The 22,873-nt window shown below is 41.4% G+C and overlaps 1 protein-coding gene and 1 long non-coding RNA gene across 2 annotated transcripts in view; one reads left to right on the top strand and one right to left on the bottom strand.

Annotated features, from left to right (window-relative positions):
* The window catches only part of LOC144371982 (uncharacterized), a 56,066-nt gene that overhangs the window by 17,283 nt on the left and 15,910 nt on the right, over positions 1-22,873 (bottom strand). The gene's annotated exons all lie outside the window — the stretch shown is intronic.
* LOC144371976 (uncharacterized) lies at positions 11,492-14,412 on the top strand. The gene has a single exon (XM_078035334.1). The coding sequence runs from the start codon at positions 11,555-11,557 to the stop codon at positions 14,195-14,197; it is 2,643 nt and encodes an 880-aa protein (XP_077891460.1). The 5' UTR covers positions 11,492-11,554; the 3' UTR covers positions 14,198-14,412.

Genomic DNA, 22,873 nt, shown 5'->3' on the forward strand with positions numbered 1-22,873 from the left:
TTTTCTATCTTATTAGAGCTGGAGGGACTCATTGGAGCTACTTAGGCCCCAGATTCACTTCTGAGGAAGAGGGTGAACCTAACCTTGTGTGAGGAGCCTCTTCCACTTACAGGGCTTTGACCTGCAGGCCAGGAGACTGCAAGGGAGGCTGGGTGTTCAAGGGGCCATTCTCAGAACCATGGGCCAGTCTCCTCACCCCCATGCCTCATTGTGCTCCAGCTGTCATCATTCAACAGTGACCACGTGTCCCTGTCATGTGGAAAAAGGTCCCAAGCATCACCAACATGCCAGTGGAAGAGGCCATAAATTATTTAACTTGGGAAACCAGGAGGCCAGAGACTGAAGCCATCCAAGCCCAAGGTAGGAGACAACCCTGGGCAGAGCATAGATTTGGTGTCCTCAGCCAGAGCAGCATATCAACACATGTGTGGCCACCTCCTCCTCTGACCCCCTTCACTGGAAGAAAACCAAGCCTCTGGTGAGACACACCCATCACCTGGAACAGGGATGGAGCCTGGACCCCTGTCCATGGGTATGACTCTTGGAACCCACGTGTAGCCTGAGCTTTCCCCAGAAAAAGGCAGAACTTTCACACCCAGTATCTTTAATTTTCACTTTAAAACCAAAACAGGGGCCTGAGAGGATTCATCGGGGTGCTTTTGTGGCAAGGCATCTAGTATGGATGGGCTGGCAGTGAGGTGGGCAGCAGAGTCTCAGTCCTCTCCCCCCACTCCAAATCCCCCTCCAGGGAAACCATTGTGTCTCCACTATTGTGCTTTCCTTCATGCCAGAGGACAGCCCCACCTCAACCCCAAGCCCTCTGTGGCTGACCTGACCATGTCCCTCAGTGCTGTTCGACACATCTCTGGGTCTCATGTTTCTACTGGATTCTTTCAAATGCCCAGAGCTCAAGGGTGTATGCACCCAAGTAGCCAGAACTGAAATCGGGGGCAGAGTTGGGTCCACTTCTCACCATATTTCTTGTTCTGGGTCCCAAGGGCGGATGAAACATGGGGATGAGGGACTGAGGCAGGCCTGGGATTGTCACTGTCCTGGAAATGGCTGCTGCAGAGGTCTGTGCAGAACCTCAGATCACATCAGCAACCCACGTGGCCTGGGACCTTATCCCCACTTTAAGATCTGCCCTGGGCAGGAGCAGCCTCCAGAACTCAGCCTTCACATGGGAGCAAAATGGCATGTCTGTCATTCTGTCATTGCTTCACTGCCTATTGTCCTCGTGGCACATGACTCTTCTGTTAGACATGAGGTCCCCTTTCAATGCCAAAGTCAGCTTGCATTTCAGCTGACCCTGAAATGGTTCATATTGGTAAGAACATGAAAGGAGCTGACAGGTTGCCTTTGTGTCCCAGGGAGGCCACAAGGTTGGATCACATAACATTGTGTGGACTCTACAGGCTTTTGTGTCTCCTGGAATGTGCTTTGGGTTTCTGCAATAGCAAACCCAAACAAACCCAGAATAACCAAATTATAAACTTTAATTGACATCAAACTAAGGACTTTCCATCTCATTAATGAAATATTTTGCTTTGTGCCAGGTGTGGTGGTGATGCCTCAATCCCAGCCTCTAGGGAGGCTGAGGCAGGAGGATCAAGAGTGTACAGGCAGCCCCAGCAAAGTCAATATGCTAAGCTACTCAGAGAGACCCCGGCTCTAAATAATATACAAAATGAGGCTGGGGATGTGGCTCCTTGATTGAGTGCACCTGGTTCAATCCCTGGAACCCCTATCTCCCTCTCCCCCCCCCAAAGACAACTGTTTCTTCTGATTGGCAGAATCCTGGTCTCTGGACAGTAGTCACTGTGCTGCTCCTTTGCTAGAAAACCAGTTTTTTCCCCTGTAAACTCACAGCTGTGTCCTTATTATTGGATTGGCTTTGGGAAAGAGGATGGAGCATTCAGGAACACCTTAACATCATGTGTCGGGCTGGGGATGTGGCTCAAGCGGTAGCGTGCGGCCCGGGTTCGATCCTCGGCACCACATACAAACAAAGATGTTGTGTCCGCCGAAAACTGAAAAATAAATATTAAAATTCTCTCTCTCTCTTAAAAAAAATAAACATCATATGTCCATGTCTCACAGCTGTTCTGGCTCAATTAATTGTGGCTTCGAAACATTTTGCCTGATTTTGGAAAGGTATTACAGGAGAGCTGACTCATGGTGTCTGTTTTCATGGTGTAGGACTCACATCCTCTTATTTTCAAACTCTTTATCCATTGATATCCCAGCAGTGACCCCTGCACATAGCATAGAACTGGACCGTGTTTTCATTCTGTCTGCTGATCTCTACCTTAGGAGAGGATTGTTCAGTCAGTTGCCATATAATGTCACTGTTGGTGTAATTCGATTGATGTCTGCCCTTTTACACTCTTCTCTTTTCTTTTGTCTTTTTCCCCTCTATTCCTCTTTGGGATGTTATTGTTTTTAAACTGACCATTAAACCTAGGGTTGCTATAACACTGAGCTACATGCCCTGCCCCTTTTAAGTTGTATTTTGAGAGAGAGTGAGGCTACATTTCAGAGGTTGGGCTAGAATTTTTTTTTAAAGAGAGAGTGAGAGAGAAAGAGAGAGAGAGAGTTTTTCAATGTTTATTTTTCAGTTCTCGGTGGACCCAACATCTTTGTTTGTATGTGGTGCTGAGGATCGAATCCAGGCCGCACGCATGCCATGTGAGCGAGCTACCGGTTGAGCCACATCCCCACCCCTGGGCTAGAATTTTTGACCCTCATGGCATGGTTTGCACCACTATCCCAGGATACTGCTCAAGTTTTGTCGTTGTTATTGTTGTTTTCTAAGAAAGAATTTATTGAATGATTTTTTTTTCAGTTTTTTAATGTATTGGCTTAAAGATGTCTCATCATGTGTAAAAAATATGCTCCCTTGGCCAAAACCAAAGATGGCCTTGTTAGAGACCTGGTGTAAGGGTCTGGTGAAGCGTTGGAGAAAGAGACCACCAAGAGAACACTCATGCAATTGGCAGAAGGGGATTTATTGATTCAGCATGCTGGGGCTCCATGCCCACCTTGGAAGAGGGAAAGACCCGGAGCCTAGGGCAAGGGTTGAGCAGTGCTTAGGTACACTTTTTGGGGAGGGTGGGGACTTTATACACATCATAGTCTCCTTTAACCAATCACCATACACCCGCGGGAAAATCAAACAATAATTCTTAGACTTGATTAGTACATTCATTGGCAGGAACAGGCTGGGCGGGGGTGATTGGTCACTCCTAAGCGGGGTACACATTAAAACTGATTTGTTTTGGGCCTTGAATACCTACATGCTGGGCTACACAGGGTCCTAAGTTATTAAACAACCAGAGGATCTGAGGAATACTTACTGGGCAGTTCGGGTATTGTCCTAACAGCTACAGGAATTTAACCCAGGCTTTGTAGTTTAGAAGCAGGTTTACAATGCCTGGTCCTTTACATTTTAACTCAGGCTTTGCAGCTTAGAAACTTTAGCCTTTCACTGGCACTGTTAAACCACAACACAAGAAAAAGAACAGACTCCAATTTTGAATCAAACTTAATCAAAATTTTATTTATGTACCCAGGAGCTGGCCATGTCTGTCTGTCCTCAAACCCCAGGCTAAAGATATTCCAGCTCTCTCAGAACACATTTGTTTTAAATCAAACAACAACTCTTTTTTTAGAGAGAGGGAGAGAGAGAGAGAATTTTTAATATTTATTTTTCATTTTCGGAAGACACAACATTTTTGTTTCTATGTGGTGCTGAGCATCTTACCCGTGCCTCAGGCATGCCAGGCGAGCAAGCTACTGTGTGAGCCACATCCCCAGCCCTCCGAACACATTTTTATAACACAAAAGTTTGCAAAGAGGGGTGTCTTGAGAACTTACAGATACCAGGATTTGGACAAGCATAATACAAAGGCACGTAGTAGGTTAATGAACTACATGGCTTAACATTTCAAGGTAGGGAATAAATTCAGATCCCAACATTAGAATGTATGAGGTACCACTGAGGTTTCAGAGAGGGTTGTTATCTGGTCAGGGGGAGCCAAGTATGGGTGACTTCAAGGCATGGGCAAGCATTCCAAGCAAGTTGAAAGATTGCAGTAATTTATACTAAAACAAAAATTAGTTTTCATGAGTTTTGGATGCGATGGATCCCAATCTTAAGAAGGAATTAGGCTGGTTTTCAGAGTTATATTCTCAAATCCACTATATTTATGTGTAAAGGTAAAATTTCTAAGCTGATTCTAAGCTGCAAAAGTTTGAGTTAAAGTGTAAAAGACTGGGCTAAAAAAAGTAAAGACTAGGTATTGTTACAATTCCTCTGCTACCCCCGGAACCTGTAATCTCTGTAGCTGTTAGGACAATACCTGAACTGCCCAGTAATATCTCCATTGATTCCCTGGTTGTTAAATAGCTAAGGGCTCCAGGTAACATGTAATGTAAGCTCCAAAACCAATCGGTTTAAATGTGTACCCCGCTTAGGAATGACTAATCACCCCTGCCCAGATTGTTCCCGCCAATGTATGTACTAATCCTGACTCAGGGTTGTTGTTCAATTTTCCCGCGCCTCATGATGATTTGTTCTGATATATGCAAAGCCCCCCCCTCTCCAAAAACTGTACTTAAGCTCCACTTGAACTCTGCTCTGGGCTCTGGGCTGCTCTCCCATCTTGAGTGAGCACGGATCCCCAGCGTGCTGGAATGGATCCCCAATGAATATCCGCTTTTGCCAATTGCATGGAGCCAGTCTCTTGTGTGGTCTCTTTCTCAGATGCTCCACCAGACCCTTAAGTATGCTCCCACCCACTTCTTTGTACCACAATAAAAAAGGGCTGGGGATGGAGATCAGGGATTCTGTACCCCTGCCATGGATTTAATGCCCAGCATGGGAGGAGGAGAACCTAGAGTTGAGTTCTCAGCCCTAGACAGGTATGTGGCCACTATTCCATACTTGAGGGAATATGACTGTTAATGTATAAGCGCCGCTCCCCATGGTCATTGGGAATCTTGGTAGGTAGACTGAATTTGGGCCATTGCACAAGATGTGAAAGGCTTCACCAATTCAAACTAAGAGTAAAAATAAGGTTGTACTCACTTTCTGGGAAGGGGCAGATACTGAAGCCAGAAATAGACAGGCAGTCAGTACAGACAGGTAAATGGAGTCAGGTCTGATCTAGGAGGCCAATGTTGAGAGAGTCTGGCAAGTTGCAGACTGTCCCCTGAGGGATAGAAATGTTAATCCCTTCAGAGCCCTTGCTCCACCCTCATCAAGGACCTGCCCTAGCTCCTTCCTGTTGCTAAGGTAGCCTCTCCCAGGAATTGCCCCTCCCTACAGGCAGCTTTTAGGGTGTAAATGTGTCCTTGACTGCTGCACCCTGCCCTTCCCCCTTCAGCCTCCCATGTTTGTCACCTTTGTGCCATCTCACCAAGCATTCCTGGGCCTAGTCACCAAGGCAGGAAGGACAAGGATAAAGGGAAAGGCATAGAGATCACAGGAAGCCTAGGACTCATAGAAAGGTTGAACACCTTGCTTCTGGGAATACCAGGATACCAGCTATGGTCCCCCTCTCCCTCCTGGGGAGAAGTCTATGTTACTTCTTTTAAAATAAACCCTGCTTTGTGTGCTTGCCTGGGCTTGCTTCTCTAATGTTCAAATTTCAACATGTGAGAGGGCAGAACTCCTCCCCCATAACCAGTGGTATCAACGCCACAGGCCATATGTGCCCCAAGTGGAGTTTCATATGCAGGCTTTATGGGCCGAGCTGAGCAGGGGTATTGTTTCTTTCTGGTTTAACTATCAGTTGAAACCCAGGAAGCTGAGAGCCCTGGGTCAGCAGCTAGGGATATGGTGCTTACCAGGCAGGAGCAGGTGGGCTCGAGGCTTTTCTTGAAAATGTTGGTGGCTCTGAACCAGTGACATGGAAGGAACGCAAGGGAGGGGACCCTTCCTGAGATCAATTCAGGTCAGCCTGGGCAATGGGGTTATTTTGCTGCAGCTGGACCACGGCAGGGTGAAGTGTGTCAAGGGGTCAGGTGACCATGAGTTCACAAACATTTTATGACACACACAGATGCCTGAAGCCACAGAGGACACCAAACCTACATACACTGTGCCCTGTACACACATGCCTATGACTGATTGCCCTTTTTATAAAACCTGAGAGTCCTAGACAGCTCTGAAAAGAGGGCTAAGGACATGGTTCCCTTGTCTTCCTGCTGTAGCTTCACTGATCAAAGTTCCTTTCCTGCTTTTCATCATGACCTTTTCTATTTGCATTTGGGGTAAACAGATGACCTGATGTGTGGGGTCACCAGAGTCAGATGGCTTCCAACAACTCCCTAATAGTGGAATGTAGAACATGGACATTAAGCACAAGGTGCTGATTTTATTTCAACCCCGCATTGCTGCCTTAGGGAATTGCCTCCCACACCTCCTTCTTCTCTATCCTGCTAGGGAAGAGAACACTGAGCCAAATCACCAACACAGACTGTTTTTTTTCTTAGCTCTATCTAATTCCTCAAAAGATAAGTAGTCCGGAGGTGATGAAAATTACTAAAATAATTGTCAAACTCTATTTATTTTCACATATCAAATATGTATGGGCTGGGGATGTGGCTAAAGGGGTAGCGCGCTTGCCTTGCATACATGCGGCCCGGGTTCGATCCTCAGCACCACATACCAACAAAGATGTTGTGTCCACCGAGAACTAAAAAATATATATTAAAAATTCTCTCTCTCTCCCTCCTCTCTCACTCTCTCTTTAAAAAAATGTATGATACATATGATATTTTTAAATATTGTTTCAAAAATTTTGAGTGTGTCTCTTGCTAAGTTGCCTGAGGTCACACCAGCCGATACTATATATGTATATGGGTATCTTTTTCTTTGAGGTTCTGTTGAATACTCCCTGTGGGGCTCGACCTCTGAGCTAGATCATCAACACTTTTAATTTATTTTAAGGTAGGCTCTCCCTGTTTGTGAAGCCAGATTGAAATATTGTAGTGTGTGTAGCTGGGTAAGTGGGGTCTAATATCAGGTCCAATAAAAAATGCAATCTGATCTGATCCTGGGAAACCAAAAAAACACCTGAGAAGTGAAGTGTTCATGTTGTCATGGCCTTGGGCAAGTCCTAAATAAGGGTTAATGAAGTAGCTCCCAGTAAAACAGGGAGATGCTAATCAAACCACCCTAGGCTGTTCCTGCCCAGGTTTCTCCTCCCTGCCCCACCAGTCCACCAGTCTCCCACCCTTTGTCCTTCCCACCCATATCCCCTACCATGTGCACAATAAAGGGAAACAAAGGACAGGAATGTTGGAGGACAAAAGATGACCTTAGGTTTAAGAGAGAGAAGACCTCCCCCTTCCAGGGATTCTGCCTTTTGGGTCCCCTTCTTCCTGGGGTGGGGGAGTCTTTTGTGCTTTCTCTTATTAAAGCCTTCCACTTTCCACTCTCCACCTGCTTCTCTGGTGTTATACTGCAGGATTTGGGACAGCAAGGACTCCTCATGGTAAACAGCATTAACATTTGTGGATTTTCACCTGACCTTGGGCTCCTCCTGCCTTAGACTCCTTAAGTAACTAATTTTTGTATTTTTTTAAAATTGTTGTTTGTTTCTGTGGTGAGGTTAAAACCCAAGGCATCACCCGTGCTGGGAAAGCACTCTCCCTCAGCCAGAGCTCAATCCCAGATGTTACCATTTGTACCAAGTTCAAGCAAAGGCTTTCCACCTGGATTAGTTTCTAGCCCAGGTAAGAAGCTCCACCTGAAAAGGGCTGGGGCCAAGGATCTGCCACTCTAGGCAATTTTGGTTAGTGATTGGTTAACCTTAGCTGTCAATCACAATGCAGAGGCCTGATTGGAGGCGCCCCAATAGGGATGCTGGGGTAGAACTGTCCAATCAGATCCAGACCAGAGGGGAAGAGCAGGCTTTGGAAATCTCGCGGGCTTTTCTTCCTCACCAACTCTGCTCCTCCCTTTCCGGGCCCCACGAGCTCTGCCAACAGGCCTAGGGGATTCTGAGCAGCGTGTGCTTCCCTCTATCTCTGGTGCCTTGAGGTCCTCGAGAAAACACCCTGTCCTCTAGAAAGACAAAAATGGTGAGTATGTGACGAGGGCTGAAGGGACATGGTCAGCACCTGCCTTGGGGCCCCCGCAAATGGGTGAGCTTCAGAGCCTGGCGGAGTCACCTCTGGATGTTGCCCTGGGTTACTGTCCCCTGGTCCTGGGGGTTGGGCTGGATGGTAGAATCTTGAAGTCACCTCGCTGGCGGCTGACCCTAAGCCTCTTCCACTGGTCCCGCAGAGTGAGCTGGGTGTTGGGTGCCCAACGTTGGTGCAGAGGGTGCAGCCTAGTCCTCCATGGCGGATGGCCCTGGACTTCTGCTCTCTGGCCCCTAGGATTGGGCTGGGTATCCTGTCCCTGAGGTCAGCTGCAGAGCATGAGGCCCAGTTCCCACTGGCAGATGGCCCTGGGTCCTATCCCTTGGCTTCCATTGTTGAATGGGCAGCTGTTGTTCCCAGCTTCCCCTCCCCTCCCTGTTGGTGGCCCGCCCCCACTCTTCAAAATGTGTAGGAAGCAGGATCCCAAATCCACTTTCCTTCCCCCAGTTTAGTGCCTCCAAAAGCTGCTGTAGGTCTTTTTTTTTTTTTAAGAGAGAGAATTTTTTTTTAATATTTATTTTTTAGTTCTCGGCGGACACAACATCTTTGTTTGTATGTGGTGCTGAGGATCAAACCCAGGCCGCACGCATGCCAGGCAAGGAGCTACCACTTGAGCCACATCCCCAGCCTAGTCCTCCAACTTGGGATTCTCTTGCCTCAGCCTCCTGAGTCCCTGGAATTACAGGCCTGTGCCACTGTCTCTGGCAAGAATAACACTTTTGTTTTCTGTTTCTGAATATCATACTTGAGGGAAAAAAATAGTCAATTGACACATACTGTGTTCCGATAACATAGCTACTTTAAATGAAATAAGGCAGTGGGTTATTGGTACTAGGGATATTGAATCTTGGTTTACATCCACAGCCCTTTTTTGTTTGTTGTTTGTTTGTTTGTTTTTGGCAGAAGTTATTTATTTATTTTGTTATTTAATAAATAAATAACATAAAATTTATTGTGAGCTCATTAAAAGTATTTTAGTGTTTCACATTTGAACATATACTAAATGGATTTTGTCTACAGAATTGAGGATGTAGTGCATTTGGCCACCTGGATTCCAGTTTGCCTGGACTATCATGTGATCCATATCCAAGACATCTGCTGTCACTCATCTTTCCCTCCTGTGAAGGCTCACCAAAGCTTTTTCTTGATCTCTTGTTCACCTCTGCTGATACTGTGCTGCTCAGGATGTGACATGTTTTAAGTTCTTGAGTACGGTTAGGTGTCAGTGGCAGGGGCACCTTCTGGTAGGTGATATTTTTGGCTGCTCCATCACAGTGCAGACATCTAGTATTATTATGGTTGAACATGCAGTGACCTGTTTTCCTCTCAAATTGTTAGATAGGTGAGGATTCTGGGTTGCAACCTTGCTTCTTTACCACCCTGGAAATGCTTCTGTCTTAGGTTTGCACCACCATCATTACAGGCAGGAGGAAACTCTTTCACAACAGACATCCAGTGCACATGTAGCCCAATCTTGATAGAAGTGTCTTGAGCAGAACATGGCTATGGGCCACATGAACTTATAGTAGTGAAGTGACTGCTTTTCACTAGAGTTTTGTAGTTGATGTACATTCATTGCTGCTATGAGATTTAGAAATTAGTGTTCATTAATTGTTCATTAATAAAATTGTGTTGAGAATTATAAAACTTTGCAAGGTTCTTGTTTGGATAAGGTGACATTTTTGGGTCATTGACTTATATCTAAGTCATGTTCCAACTTTTCATCTTAATACATTCTGCGTTGACAGTAATCAGGAAAAATCATCAAATTTTTGTGTTTATTAATCATGGTGCTTCTTTACCATTTGACTATTTTTTTCCTGGAGAATAGCATGGGTAAACATATAGTTAGTTGTTCTGTTGGGGTAATCACAAAAGATGAACTCAATCCCCAGTTCACAAATTGTGACAACCTGAGTGAAAAGTTGTCTAAATGTAGTCGGTTGGGGAAGCTTCTTAGTGATCCATTTTTGGAAGTTGAGGGTGGGGTGTTGTAGACATTTCTTTAAAGATGGGACAATAGACTTTGAGAAGGAATCAAGAGATCAGTCAATGCCATGTTGTTTATATTAACTTTGTAGGCACAGTGAGCCACTGTGGTTGGCAGAATCTCTCTTAAAGGCTGAGTTTTGTTATTCCAGCAATTTTCTTCTCAGCTTTCTTTTTTAAGGGTAAGTACTATCAGAGTTGCTAATATTACCTCTGCACTGCACAGAAAGTTGTTAGGATTGTAATAGGAGTGCAATGAAGAAAAAAGTTTGGTGTGACCCAGGATCCTGTCTTACTTTCTGTGAACTCAACAAAGGAAGGGAGTAAAACATTAAGTTGCTTGTCTTTTGAGTGGCCCAATTCTAGTGTTGGAATGTCTGTGAGGATTTGAGTTCAGGAAGCATTTGATGGACCACATGATACAATTAATCAGGGACTCAGAGATTCATGTGGACATCAAGCATGTTGACTATACATTTCTTCTGCTGTCAATCTCTCCTGACCTCCAGTATACATTTGTGGGATATTTTAGATCTCAGTGACCTTTGAGGATGTGGCTGTGAACTTCACCCAGGAGGAGTGGGCTTTGCTGGATTCTTCCCAGAAGAACCTTTACAGAGATGTGATGCTGCAAGTCCTCAGAAACCTGGCTTTTATAGGTAATAATGATGTATTCTTTTTCAAAATCTACTGGAGAACTCATGTTTATTTTGGTCATTTATATAGAACATGAAAAGGGAATCAGTTGTTAAATTATTGGAGCATAAAAGGCACCTACGATTTGGCAAAGCATCCTGTCTCCTCAAAATTCATAAAGATTGTTCTGGTTTCTCATTTTAGGAAACAAATGCGATGAAAAAAAATTGAATATGAGATCAAAAATTCTGAGAGCATTCTAAGGTAATTGTACTCACAAAAGAAGTTCTTGAGAGAATCTGAGAAGGTCATATAATTTTTAAAACAGACCAACCCAAGAAGTATACACAATTTGAAATGTATTTATTCTTAAAGGATTTTTCCACCAGAAATATATACTTAGGTGTGACAGATATTCAGTTTTTTCAAAGTACTGGGCATGCATAAAGTATATGTAATTGAATGTGAATATCACTACTTGGATAATCTCAATAGAGAGGCTGCATTGCAAAGGAATGTTTCCTTTCAATCTCTTGGTTTTCAAGAAATTTGAACAAATCAGAAAACCTAGCCTTTACCTGATGTTGGTAGTATTGTAAGCCTGGGACCTATAAATCAGTATAGAATCATGAATGAATCCAGCATTGATAATGTGCTGACATTCTTCAAAGAAGCCATATAGTAAACTTAAAAGGCCAAGGAGATAGTGTGGAGAAACTTTGAATGAGATTCCAGTTCTTAACTGGACAAAGAAAAATTTTAATAGAGTAAGTCCATGAGGTTGTCATATGTGTGCCAAAGACTCATATGCCCTTCATTCCTTCATAGGCACATCACATCTCACTCTGGACACAAATGCCACAAGCATGAGGAATGTGAAGACAAGCCATGCGAATTTAAACAGTACAGGCAATCCCTGGTTTTGCTCAAAAGTGTTCACACACAAATGTTAATACAAACTGGAGAGGGACCCTATGAACGTACAGTATGTGGGAAAGTCTCCAGTTGTTCCAGTGACATTCAAAGGCATGAAGATACTCATACTGGGTGGCAACCCTATGAATATCAAAAATGTGCTGGAGCCTCTTCTTCTTTCCCAGATGTTCAAAGACACATGAGAACACACAGAGGAGGTAAACATTTTCAATGTGAGGTATGTGGGGAAGCCTTTCATTTCTCCTCTTTATTTAGAAAACATGAAAAAATTCATTCTGGAAAGAAACTCTATCAATGTAAAGAAGGTGGTCAAACCTTTATTTCACACACAAGTCTTCAAAGGCACAGGATCACACACACGGGGAATGTACCTTTCAAATGTAAGGTATGTGGGAAAGATTTTGCTTATCCCAGTTCACTTAGAATACTTCACAGAACACATATTGGAGAGAACCTCTATGAATGTAAGCAGTGTGGGAAAGCCTTTGCTACATCCCGTAACCTTCAGATTCATGGGAGAACACATATCGGAGAGAAGCTTTATGAGTGTAAGCAGTGTGGCAAAGCCTTAGCTACATCTCATCAGCTTCATAAACATGGAAGAATACATACAATAAAAAAGCCCTATGAATGTCAACAATGTGGAAAAGCCCTTACTACTGCCTTTGGCCTTCAGATACATGAACGAACTCATACTGGAGAGAAGCCATATGAATGTAAGCAGTGTGGGAAAGCCTTCACTCAGTCCTCTGGCCTTCACTCACATGAACAAACTCATACTGGAGAGAAGCCCTATGCATGTAAGCAGTGTGGCAAAGCCTTTGCCACATCCAGTTACCTTCACAGACATGGAAGAACACATACTGGAGAGAAGCCCCATAAATGTAAGCAGTGTGGCAAAGCCTTTGCTATATTCAGTTACCTTCAGTCACATGAAAAAACTCATACTGGGGAGAAGCCATATAAATGTGAGCAGTGTGGAAAAGCCTTTTCTACATCTAGTCACCTTCATATTCATGGAAGAAGACATACTAGAGAGAAATGCTCTGAATGTCAACAATGTGGAAAAGTCTTCACTACTTCCTCTGGCCTTCAGATACATGAACGAACTCATACTGGAGAGAAGCCCTATGAATGTAAGCAGTGTGGGAAAGCCTTCACTCAGTCCTCTCACTTTTACTCACATGAAAAAACTCATACTGGAGCAAAGCCCTATGATTGTAAGCAGTGTGGCAAAGCCATTGCTACGTCCAGTTACCTTCACAAACATGGAAGAACACATATTGGAGAGAAGCCCCATAAATGTATGCAGTGTGGCAAAGCCTTTGCTATATTCAGTTACCTTCAGTCACATGAAAAAACTCATACTGGGGAGAAGCCATATAAATGTGAGCAGTGTGGCAAAGCCTTTGCTACATCTCATCAGCTTCATAAACATGGAAGAATACATACCAGAGAAAAGCCCTATGAATGTCAACAATGTGGAATAGCCCTTACTTCTTCCACTGGCCTTCAGATACATGAACGAACTCATACTGGAGAGAAGCCATATGAATGTAAGCAGTGTGGGAAAGCCTTCACTCAGTCCTCTAGCCTTCACTCACATGTAAAAACTCATACTGGAGAGAAGCCCTATGCATGTAAGCAGTGTGGCAAAGCCTTTTCTAGATCCAGTTCTCTTTACATTCATGGAAGACTGCATACTTCAGAAAAGCCCTATGCATGTAAGCAGTGTGGCAAAGCCTTTGCTACATTCCGTTACCTTCAGTCACATGAAAAAACTCATACTGGGGAGAAGCCCTATAAGTGTGAGCAGTGTGCAAAAGCCTTTTCTACATCTAGTTACCTTCATATTCATGGAAGAAGACATACTAGAGAGAAATGCTCTAAATGTCAACAATGTGGAAAAGTCTTCACTACTGCCTGTGGCCTTCAGATACATGAACGAACTCATACTGGAGAGAAGCCCTATGAATGTAAGCAGTGTGGCAAAGCCTTTTCTACATCCAGTTCTCTTCAGATTCATGGAAGACTACATACTGGAGAAAAGCCCTATGAATGTAAGCAGTGTGGGAAAGCCTTTGCTAGATCCGATTATCTTCAGATTCATGGAAGAATGCATACTGGAGAGAAGCCCTATGAATGTAAGCAGTGTGGAAAAGCCTTTTCTACATCTAGTAACCTTCAGATTCATGGAAGAAGACATACTAGAGAGAAATGCTCTGAATGTCAACAATGTGGAAAAGTCTTCACTACTGCCTCTGGCCTTCAGATACATGAACGAACTCATACTGGAGAGAAGCCCTATGAATGTAAACAGTGTGAGAAAGCCTTCACTCAGTCCTCTCACCTTCACTCACATGAAAAAACTCATAGTGGAGCAAAGCCCTATGATTGTAAACAGTGTGGTAAAGCCTTTGCTACATTTCCTACACTTCACAGACATGGAAGAACACATACCAGAGAAAAGCACTATGAATAACAACAATGTGGAAAACCTTTTGCCACATCCTGTCTGCTTCACACACGTGAAAGAACAGATACTGCAGAGAAATTGTATACATGAAAACAATTGGTAAACTTTTCTGTTATTACTGTTTTACTCATATACATGTAGGAAGTTACTGGAGAAAAATTTTTTGAATGTAAAACCTGGTAAATCAATATTTCATGTCATCCTCAAAGACAAGGAAGTACTCACACTGTTGAAAATATGTGTGTGTGTGTGTGTGTGAGAGAGAGTGTGTGTGAGAGAGAGAGAGAGAGACAGACACTGGGTATTTAATCTGGTTGTGCTCTACCACTTAGCTATATTCCAGTTACTTTTCATTTTGAGATAGAGACTTGCTGCATTTCTTAGCGTTTTCCTAACGTACCGAGGCTAGCCTCCAACATTGATCCTTCAGAATCAGCCTCTCAAGTCTCAGCAATTAAAGGCATACACCACCACTTCCAACTGAGTAACTCTTTAAATGTATAAAATTATCACAAATCATCCCATTTTCCCTATTGCCTTCAAAGCCATTTCATTCACATTGAAAAATAAACCCTCTAAATGTAAGCAGTGGTGCAACACCTTTGCTACATCCCATCAGCTTCATAAACATGGAAGAATACATTCCAGAGAAAAGCCCTGGAATACATACCAGAATACATACCAGAGAAAAGCTACATCCTATCAACTTCCCCTCCAGCCCTGTTTTTCTTCTCATATATGAAAACACACAGAGAAGCCCTGTGAGCATGAGAAGTGTGAGAAATCTAGTTTTCTCAATCTTTTACTAAGGCTTCAGGAGATTCTTTTGGAATAAAAAGAATAAATCCTATGCAAAAAAAAAATATGAGTTGTTGAGCTGTTCTAGTTTTATTCGTTTGTATGAAAGGACTCATACTGTAGAAAATGCTGAGGATAAGCCATGTGAGGCAGTATTCAGCTTTCAGAGTTTTCTTCAAAGACATAAAGAATTCACATCTGGGAAGATCCTTTTTCTTTCTTTCAAAATTGTAGTAAGACTTTCAACTTTCCAGGTCCCTTTGAACAGCATTTAAGAAATCACACTGGAGAAAAGCCCTGTATATAGAAATGTGGTAGGACCTTTGCTTGTTTCAGATTTATTTGAACTTGTTCAGACTTGAGGAAATTTTTATTTTATTTTATTTTATTTATTTATTTTGAGAAAACCACTGTAGGTGTGTGAAAATGTGAGTGCCTTCATTTCTTTTTTTATCTCTTCAGCGGTAACAAAAGTGCACCCTGCATTGGACAGGAACATTGCATCAACATGACGATTTGAAAGCAACATGTTTTATGGGTTAAATCTCTCATTGTTAGATTCCATTTTCCTGTATTTTAAATCTTTTGTGTCTCATATTTTATTACATATTGTGTATTTTAGTTTAGGCCTCTCCACTCCAGCCTTTGGTGCAGATTGGTGAAATGTTTCTTCTGATGGCCACATTATGATGGGTTTGGGTTTTTAGGAGAGCAAGTAGTGAGAATATATAATGATTAAATGACAATTAAAATATTCTGTGTCATACTGAAGACATGATTTGGGGGCCAAACGCAATAACAGTAACGTCTTGGATCTTGAATCACATATTTTCCTTTCATGTATGCATTTTGTCACAAACTTTTGTAGTGTGATGCTTATGTGAAACAAACTGAGATGAATATGGAGAGGTTTATTTAATGATACAGTGTACTAGAAGTTTTAAAGACTTGCAGCAGACTTAAATTCCACTCTTGTTAAAATTTTATGAAAGACTGAAGTCCTCAAAATTCTTGTGAATCCCCCGGTTCTGTGGTATACACCTGAAATCCCAGTTTCTCAAGATTCTTAGGCAGAAGGATTTTGCTTTCTATTCATTTTTTTAAAGAGAGAATTTTTATTACTTATTTTTTAGTTTTCAGTGGACACAACATCTTGAATTTATTTTTGTGTTGTGCTGAGGATCGAATCCAGTGCCCCACGCATGCCAGGTGAGCACACTACAATTTGAGGCCATGTCCCTAGCCCATTTATTCATTTTTTATAAATTATCTCTTACTTGTCGGTTGACATTTATTTATTTAATTATATGTTGTCCTAAGAATCAAACCCAGTGCCTCACATATGCTAGGCATTTTGTCAACTACTGAACCACAACCTTAGCCCAAGTGTTGTGATTTGTAAGGTGACTTACCAGGATTACAAAGAGTAAAGAACTCAGTGCGATGCTGTCTCTAAAAAACTCAAATAATAAACTAAAAAGAAGGCTGGGAGGTGTCTCAGTGGTTGTGTCCCTGAGTTCAATTTCCAGTACCTCCAAGAAAAATATATTAGGAACCAATATTTGATAAACTGTATTATGGATGGAGGGGCTTGTCCATTATACTGTTTTCTTCTTTGGATTCTCAGGCATGGTTTACTAATTTAGGAACTCTGTAAAATTCAATAAAAAGCAAGTCTATGATTTAAATAAAATAATAAGGCAAGGTCCATAAGGGGCAGCATCCTGCTCTAGGAACCCTCAGTAATTGGTAGTCATCACAAGTGGCCTTAATGTGTTTATCATAAAGAGTTTGTGGAAGCTTTTGTTGTGCAGGAGTTTCTGAATGTGCTAAAAGTGCCTGTGTTTTCAGAGAGTTGGTGGAGGAATTCCATATGGAGGTCTCTGATTTATAGATGATGTCATTGGGGAGCTCAAGTGAAACTGATAAATGAGGAATACATTGCAACATGGTCCCATGCAGTCTAAGAGGGTCAGATATTCTTGTCTTTAAGAAGTGTATCAGGGACCCTTGGAGGTGGAAGTCAGCAATTTAGGATGTACTCTTGCAAAAACGTGATGCTGTGAGTCTCTGCTCAGGTCACTTGTGAAAAGCTGATGAGTAGTCTGAAAATTTATTTGGTGCTGTTAGTGATAAGGGCAATTTGCATTAGAATGCTATTGAAATAGAGAAAACAGAAAATATTAGCCAAATCTGAGGCCAAAATATATACCAGTTGTTAATTAGATAGGATTAGTAATTTTCATTATATTTGGTATTGAGCATGAATACTTAGACATGGAGCCACATCCAATCAGCAGTAATGTACCCCAGGCAAAAGTTGAGATAGAGAATATCTGTGTTTCTGTAGTTGGCATTTCATTGATTCTCTATGATTATCAGTGACTGTGTTTAAAGATTTCAGGATGCCTAGATATAATTCTGGTTTTTCAATATTTAGCAAATTGAAAAATATTAGACTATTAAATATCCTGAGAAGCCCATCCCATTTTATTGGAAATGTTAGTTTCCATACATTTTGTTTTAATGTATCAAAAAACATATGAAGTAATTTAATTGTAAATTGATCGTGTTTACTTTATTCATTTATTCTTGTTACTTGGCATTGCTGCGACCAGTGTGGCCAAAGTTGCAGGTTCTGGCAAGGCTGATGGGAGATTGGAAGAAATAAAGAGTAACACACGCAGAACTTGAAGATAGAACAGCCGGGATCAGGTGGAGCACTCCTCTCTAATGGAGCAGCAGGTCTAAAGTATTACACCAGCAATCTTTATTATATATATCTCATTAATCAGATTAAAGACTATGCAAGCATTATTCTTTGTATTCATGAAAGTTACACAGTTAGCAACAGTATGCAGCTATTTCCTCAGTTACATTCCACAGTTGCAATGCACAATGTTATGAGCACTGTGCAGCTCTCAAGAAAGTCCATCGTTTAAGGTTACTAATTTCTGGGCAGATCCAGGAGCAGCACAACTGGTGAAACATTGTGGTTGTCTTAGCCAGGAAGTTCCTTTATTCCCAGGAGGTGTGTGCCTGAGAATATGTTCAAAGCTGAGAAGACTCTCACAACAGAGTTACCCCCATGGAGAGCATTACCACAGCAACCAGGCATCCTATACTTTTGCATGGAAACCTTCCCAGTCACTGAGCGTGGAACTGCCATGAAGTCATCAGAGACCCCAATCTCAGACACTTGTCTCCCAATCACTGTCACTGGTTTCCACAGGGGATAGAACCCACGTCTGCTTTACCACTGAGCTACACCCTCACCAAAATTACCTTCATTTTTTTCCTAGAGACAGTGTTGGACTCTGTTGCCCAAGCTGACCTCACACTAATCTACAACCCGAGCAATGTGGTCTCTGAACCTTTACCCCAATGGCAGTCACATTTGCAGGAAACTCAGTTGAAGTGATTAAGTTAAAGTAATGACAGTTTAACTTAGTTATATATGTTGTGACTACTGTTTCCAAACCCATTCTACCAAGCCTGGTAGAAATTTTCAAGTCCCTTTTTTTCTGTCTCTAGATATTATGAAAAAACATTTTTTTTTCAAATTTTCACAGAGTACCAATATCACACAGACCCTAAGTACTTGGTAGTGAGAGTGGGGCCCATGAGGAACTTGTTGGAATTGTGTGAATACAATCTACTTTCTGATTTTTTAAATATTTTTTTAAGAGAGAGGAGAGAGAGAGAGAGAATTCTTCAATATTTATTTTTTAGCTTTCGGTGGACACAACATCTTCATTTGTATGTGGTGCTGAGGATCGAACCCGGGCCGCACGCATGCCAGGCGAGTAAGCTACCACTTGAGCCACATCCTCAGCCCCTACTTTCTGATTTGTCTTTCTATTTTCTCTCTATCACTCTCTTTTTAGTACAACGGGATCTTTCTTAAAGAAGAAATTTATATATATACAGAGAATTTTTAGTATTTATTTTTTGGTTTTCAGTGGACACAACATCTTTATTTTTAAATTTTTTTATGTGGTGCTGTGTCGGACCTCCCTCTGACAGAGGTTGGGGAGAATCACTAGACCAGCTAGTGAGAGTCTCCAGGCTGAGCGAGAGGGCGAGTGTCCCGACCCTGCCTGGCAAAAATCACACCAAGTCAGGAGTTGAGTCAGCTAAGATGGCGCAGCAACTCAGTTTATTGTGGAGGGAGAGGACTTATATAGAGAGAAGAGAAGGGAGGTGGGGGCAAAGGCAGGGGCCAATCAGAGATCAGAGAGTCCCCCAGGTTGGGGTAGCCTAGGTACCCCAGTTACAGAAACAGAGCCCCTTTACCCTAAGTTGCAGAAACAATACCCAATTAGATATGTGTGCCCTGTTGCTGGGGAGTTATTCTTTGTGTTTGTGGAAGCCATATCTTGGGGCCCTTCAGGCACATATATGGAAGCCATTTCTCAAGCTCTGCCATGTACATGGAGAATCATAAAACCAGAAACACAAGACTGTGGATTTCTTTTTTCCCAGCAATTGCACTTCCATGGTCAGCAGAGGTCCCAACAGTGCTGAGAATGGAACCCAGCACCCTGCTCATGCCAGGTGAGCGTTCTGCTGCTTGAGACACATCTGCAGCCCAGACAAGGGGTTCTTAATCACTAGGCCACATCCCCAGATGCACCGTTATATTTCATTTAGAGACAGTGTCTTGGTGTGTTGCTTAGGCCATCGCTAAATTTCTGAGACTGTATTTAAACCCATAATCCTCCTGTCTAACCCTCTTGGGCCAGTGGAATTACAGACACATTCCACTGCACCTGGTGCTTTTTCTTTTTTGATACAGGGTTTCACTAAATTTCTGGGGCTGACCTGAAACGAAAGATCTTCCTGACTCAGGCTCCTGAGTCTCTAGCATTATAGATGTGAGCCACAACAAGTGCCTTTTCTATGCATCTGTTTGTTGCAGTACTGGACATTGGGTTCATTACCACTGAGCTACATTCTCTCTCAGCCTTGCTACCTGTTTCAAGGTAAGCATTATTATTTTTACTTTTGTTGACAAAGGACTGAATCCACATCAGATTGTAGACAGACATGAACTGAAGACACCCCTTTTTTTTCACTTCTTGGAGGCCTCACTTCATGTGGACTCACATTCAAGCCTCAGCTTGATGAATGTTTATTTCTTACTGAATTATCAGTGCTCAAGTCTAGGGAGAATTAGGATGAAGCAATATGTTTTTAGCTAAATGGAATGAGCATCAGTACTCAGGCTTTTTTCTTAAATCTTATTGTATATAATGGATTTATTTTTTGAATTTTTTAACATTTTTTATATTTTATTTATATTTTATTTAATTTATTTTATTATATATTTTATTTTATTTATTTTATTATATTATTTATATATTATATTATATATTATATATTATTTATATATTATATTATTTATTTTATCATATATTTATTTTATTATATTTTATTTATTTATATTTTATTTTTAAAATTCATGAGAAAATTCTGTGGTTTAATGATGAACCAAATGAAATTCCATTCTTTTTAGGATTGGGAGTCATCTCTTGAAAGAGTTAAGAAAAATTCATTTCTGTTTTGCTAAAAAATACTAAGATTTCTATTTGGCCTCACAGCCTGTTTAAACTTGTTTGAAATTCCTGCCTGGGCTTTGAACTCACCCATACTTGTCTGTTTTTGACAAGGTAACAACCCTCCCTAAAACCCCAGGAGCACCTCATAAATTCTGATGTTGGAATCTCAATTTACTCCCTACCATGAAATATTAAGCCATGTAGATTATTAACCTGCTATCTGCCTTTGTATTATGCTTTCCAGAATTCTATTATTATGCTTGCCAAAATTCTATTAGCTGTAAATTCCCAAGGCACTCCTCCACCATTGTAACATTTGGAGCTATAAAACCTTTCACCTGAAGAGCTGGGGTGCTGATCTGTATCCTAGTTTTGGGAGAGACAGCCACTTGTGTACTGCTTTTGTGTACACAATACAAGCTTGCTTTAGTTTGATTTAAAATTGGAGTTGGTGATATTTTCATTTCATCCTGGTTCAACATTAACACAGTGACATCAATGTTCACTAAAAAACTACAGTGATCAAGCCATGGAGCTGTAGCATGAGAACAGATTCCTATAAACGAATGGAAATATTTGAAGATTGGATGATGAACACATTTGTGAGTAATTCATTTTAGCAGTCGGATTGCAACCATCAATGGGGAAAGAAGTGTTTTCTAAAAGGTTTCTAGGAAAGTTAAATGTTCATCTGCAATAGGATGGACCTGGAGCCCCAGCATCAGTCACACATTAAGCACACAGTCATCTATGATCAACAAATATGTGAATAAAACTTTGCCATCTCTAGGAATTAGAGAAATACAAGTGAAAACTACACTGAGATTCTATCTCACTCCAGTAAGGATGACAATTATCAGGAACACAAGTAAATATAAATAAGAATGGGGAGGAAAAGCCAAACTCATAAATTGTTGGTCAGACTGAAAATTGGTGCATGGACTCTGCAAAGCAGTAGGGAGATTCGTAAGAAAACTTGGAATGGAGCTACCATTTGACCCAGTTATCCCACTCCTCAGCTTATACCCCCCAAAATTAAAATTAGCATAGTTCAGTGATGCAGGCACTTCAATGTTTATAGCAACTGAATTGACAATACCTAAAGTATGCAATCAGCCTAGATGCCCTTGAACAGAATAATGGAGAAAACACACATACACACATATTAGAATATTACTCAACTCTAAATAAGAATGAAATATGGCCTTGACTGGTAAATGGATGAAAGTGGAGTCTATCATGCAAAGTGAAAGAAGCCAACCCCCCAAAACCAAAGGCTGAATGTTTCTACATATATGTGGGTGGTTACACACAACCATGGAAGGTGAGGACACAAAAAATAGAAGTCTATTGCTTTAGACTAAAGAGAAAGAAGGGAAGGCAGAAGGGGAAGAGTGAAGAAAGCAGATTTTATGGGTCATCAGTTTCCTATGTTTCTTTTTGAATACACAACCAAGGTAACTCCACATCATGTTCATCCACAAAACAGGGATCCTACTTAGAATAAGTTATAGCCTATTTATGCATAAAAGGTCAGAATACACTCTAGTATCATGTGTATCAAAAGAGAAGAAATTAAAAAGTGAAAAAATACACTCATGGAGCATTCAGAAATCAAAATGCTGAATATACTAGAATTCTCAGGGCAAAAATGAGAAGAAATTTTGATGCTCTTGAAAGAGAATAACATACCTTTGAAATTGCATTAAACCAAACAAAGAAAACAAATTATGAATACTTTTTCTTTCATTTTCTTTCTTTCTTTCTTTCTGTCTTTCTTTTTTTCTTTTCTTCTTTTTTTTCTCTTTTTTAATGAAGATTAAACCCATGGGCATTTAAGCACTAAGCCATATCTCCTGCTATTCTTTATATTTTATTCAGAGACAGGGTCTCACTCACGGTGTTGCTCAGGGCCTCGCTAACTTGCAGAGACTGACTTTGAACTCACAGTCTTCCTGGTCCAGCCTCCTGAGCCACTAGAATTATGGGCATGTACCACCTCACCAGTAAGAACAGGAAATTTGACATAAAGAATATCTCCTCCAATTTTTAAAAGAACATGAGAACAGTTTCTATATTTAACCATCCCCAAATGTAAGTGTACATCAAAATATAATTAATACATCATTTTAGTTATTATACATACAAATTTTTGTGAAAAAAGTTATAATTTTTTATTTGTTTAATTAGTTGTACATGACATCAGAGTGCATATATAAACTTTGATATATCATACGTGGATGGGATATCATTTCTCTTTATTCTGCATGTACATGTTGCAGAATCATATTAGTCACATAATCAAATATATAATACAGTAATG

This window comes from Ictidomys tridecemlineatus, chromosome Y (assembly GCF_052094955.1).
Source record: "Ictidomys tridecemlineatus isolate mIctTri1 chromosome Y, mIctTri1.hap1, whole genome shotgun sequence".
Classification (NCBI taxonomy): Eukaryota; Metazoa; Chordata; class Mammalia; order Rodentia; family Sciuridae; genus Ictidomys; species Ictidomys tridecemlineatus.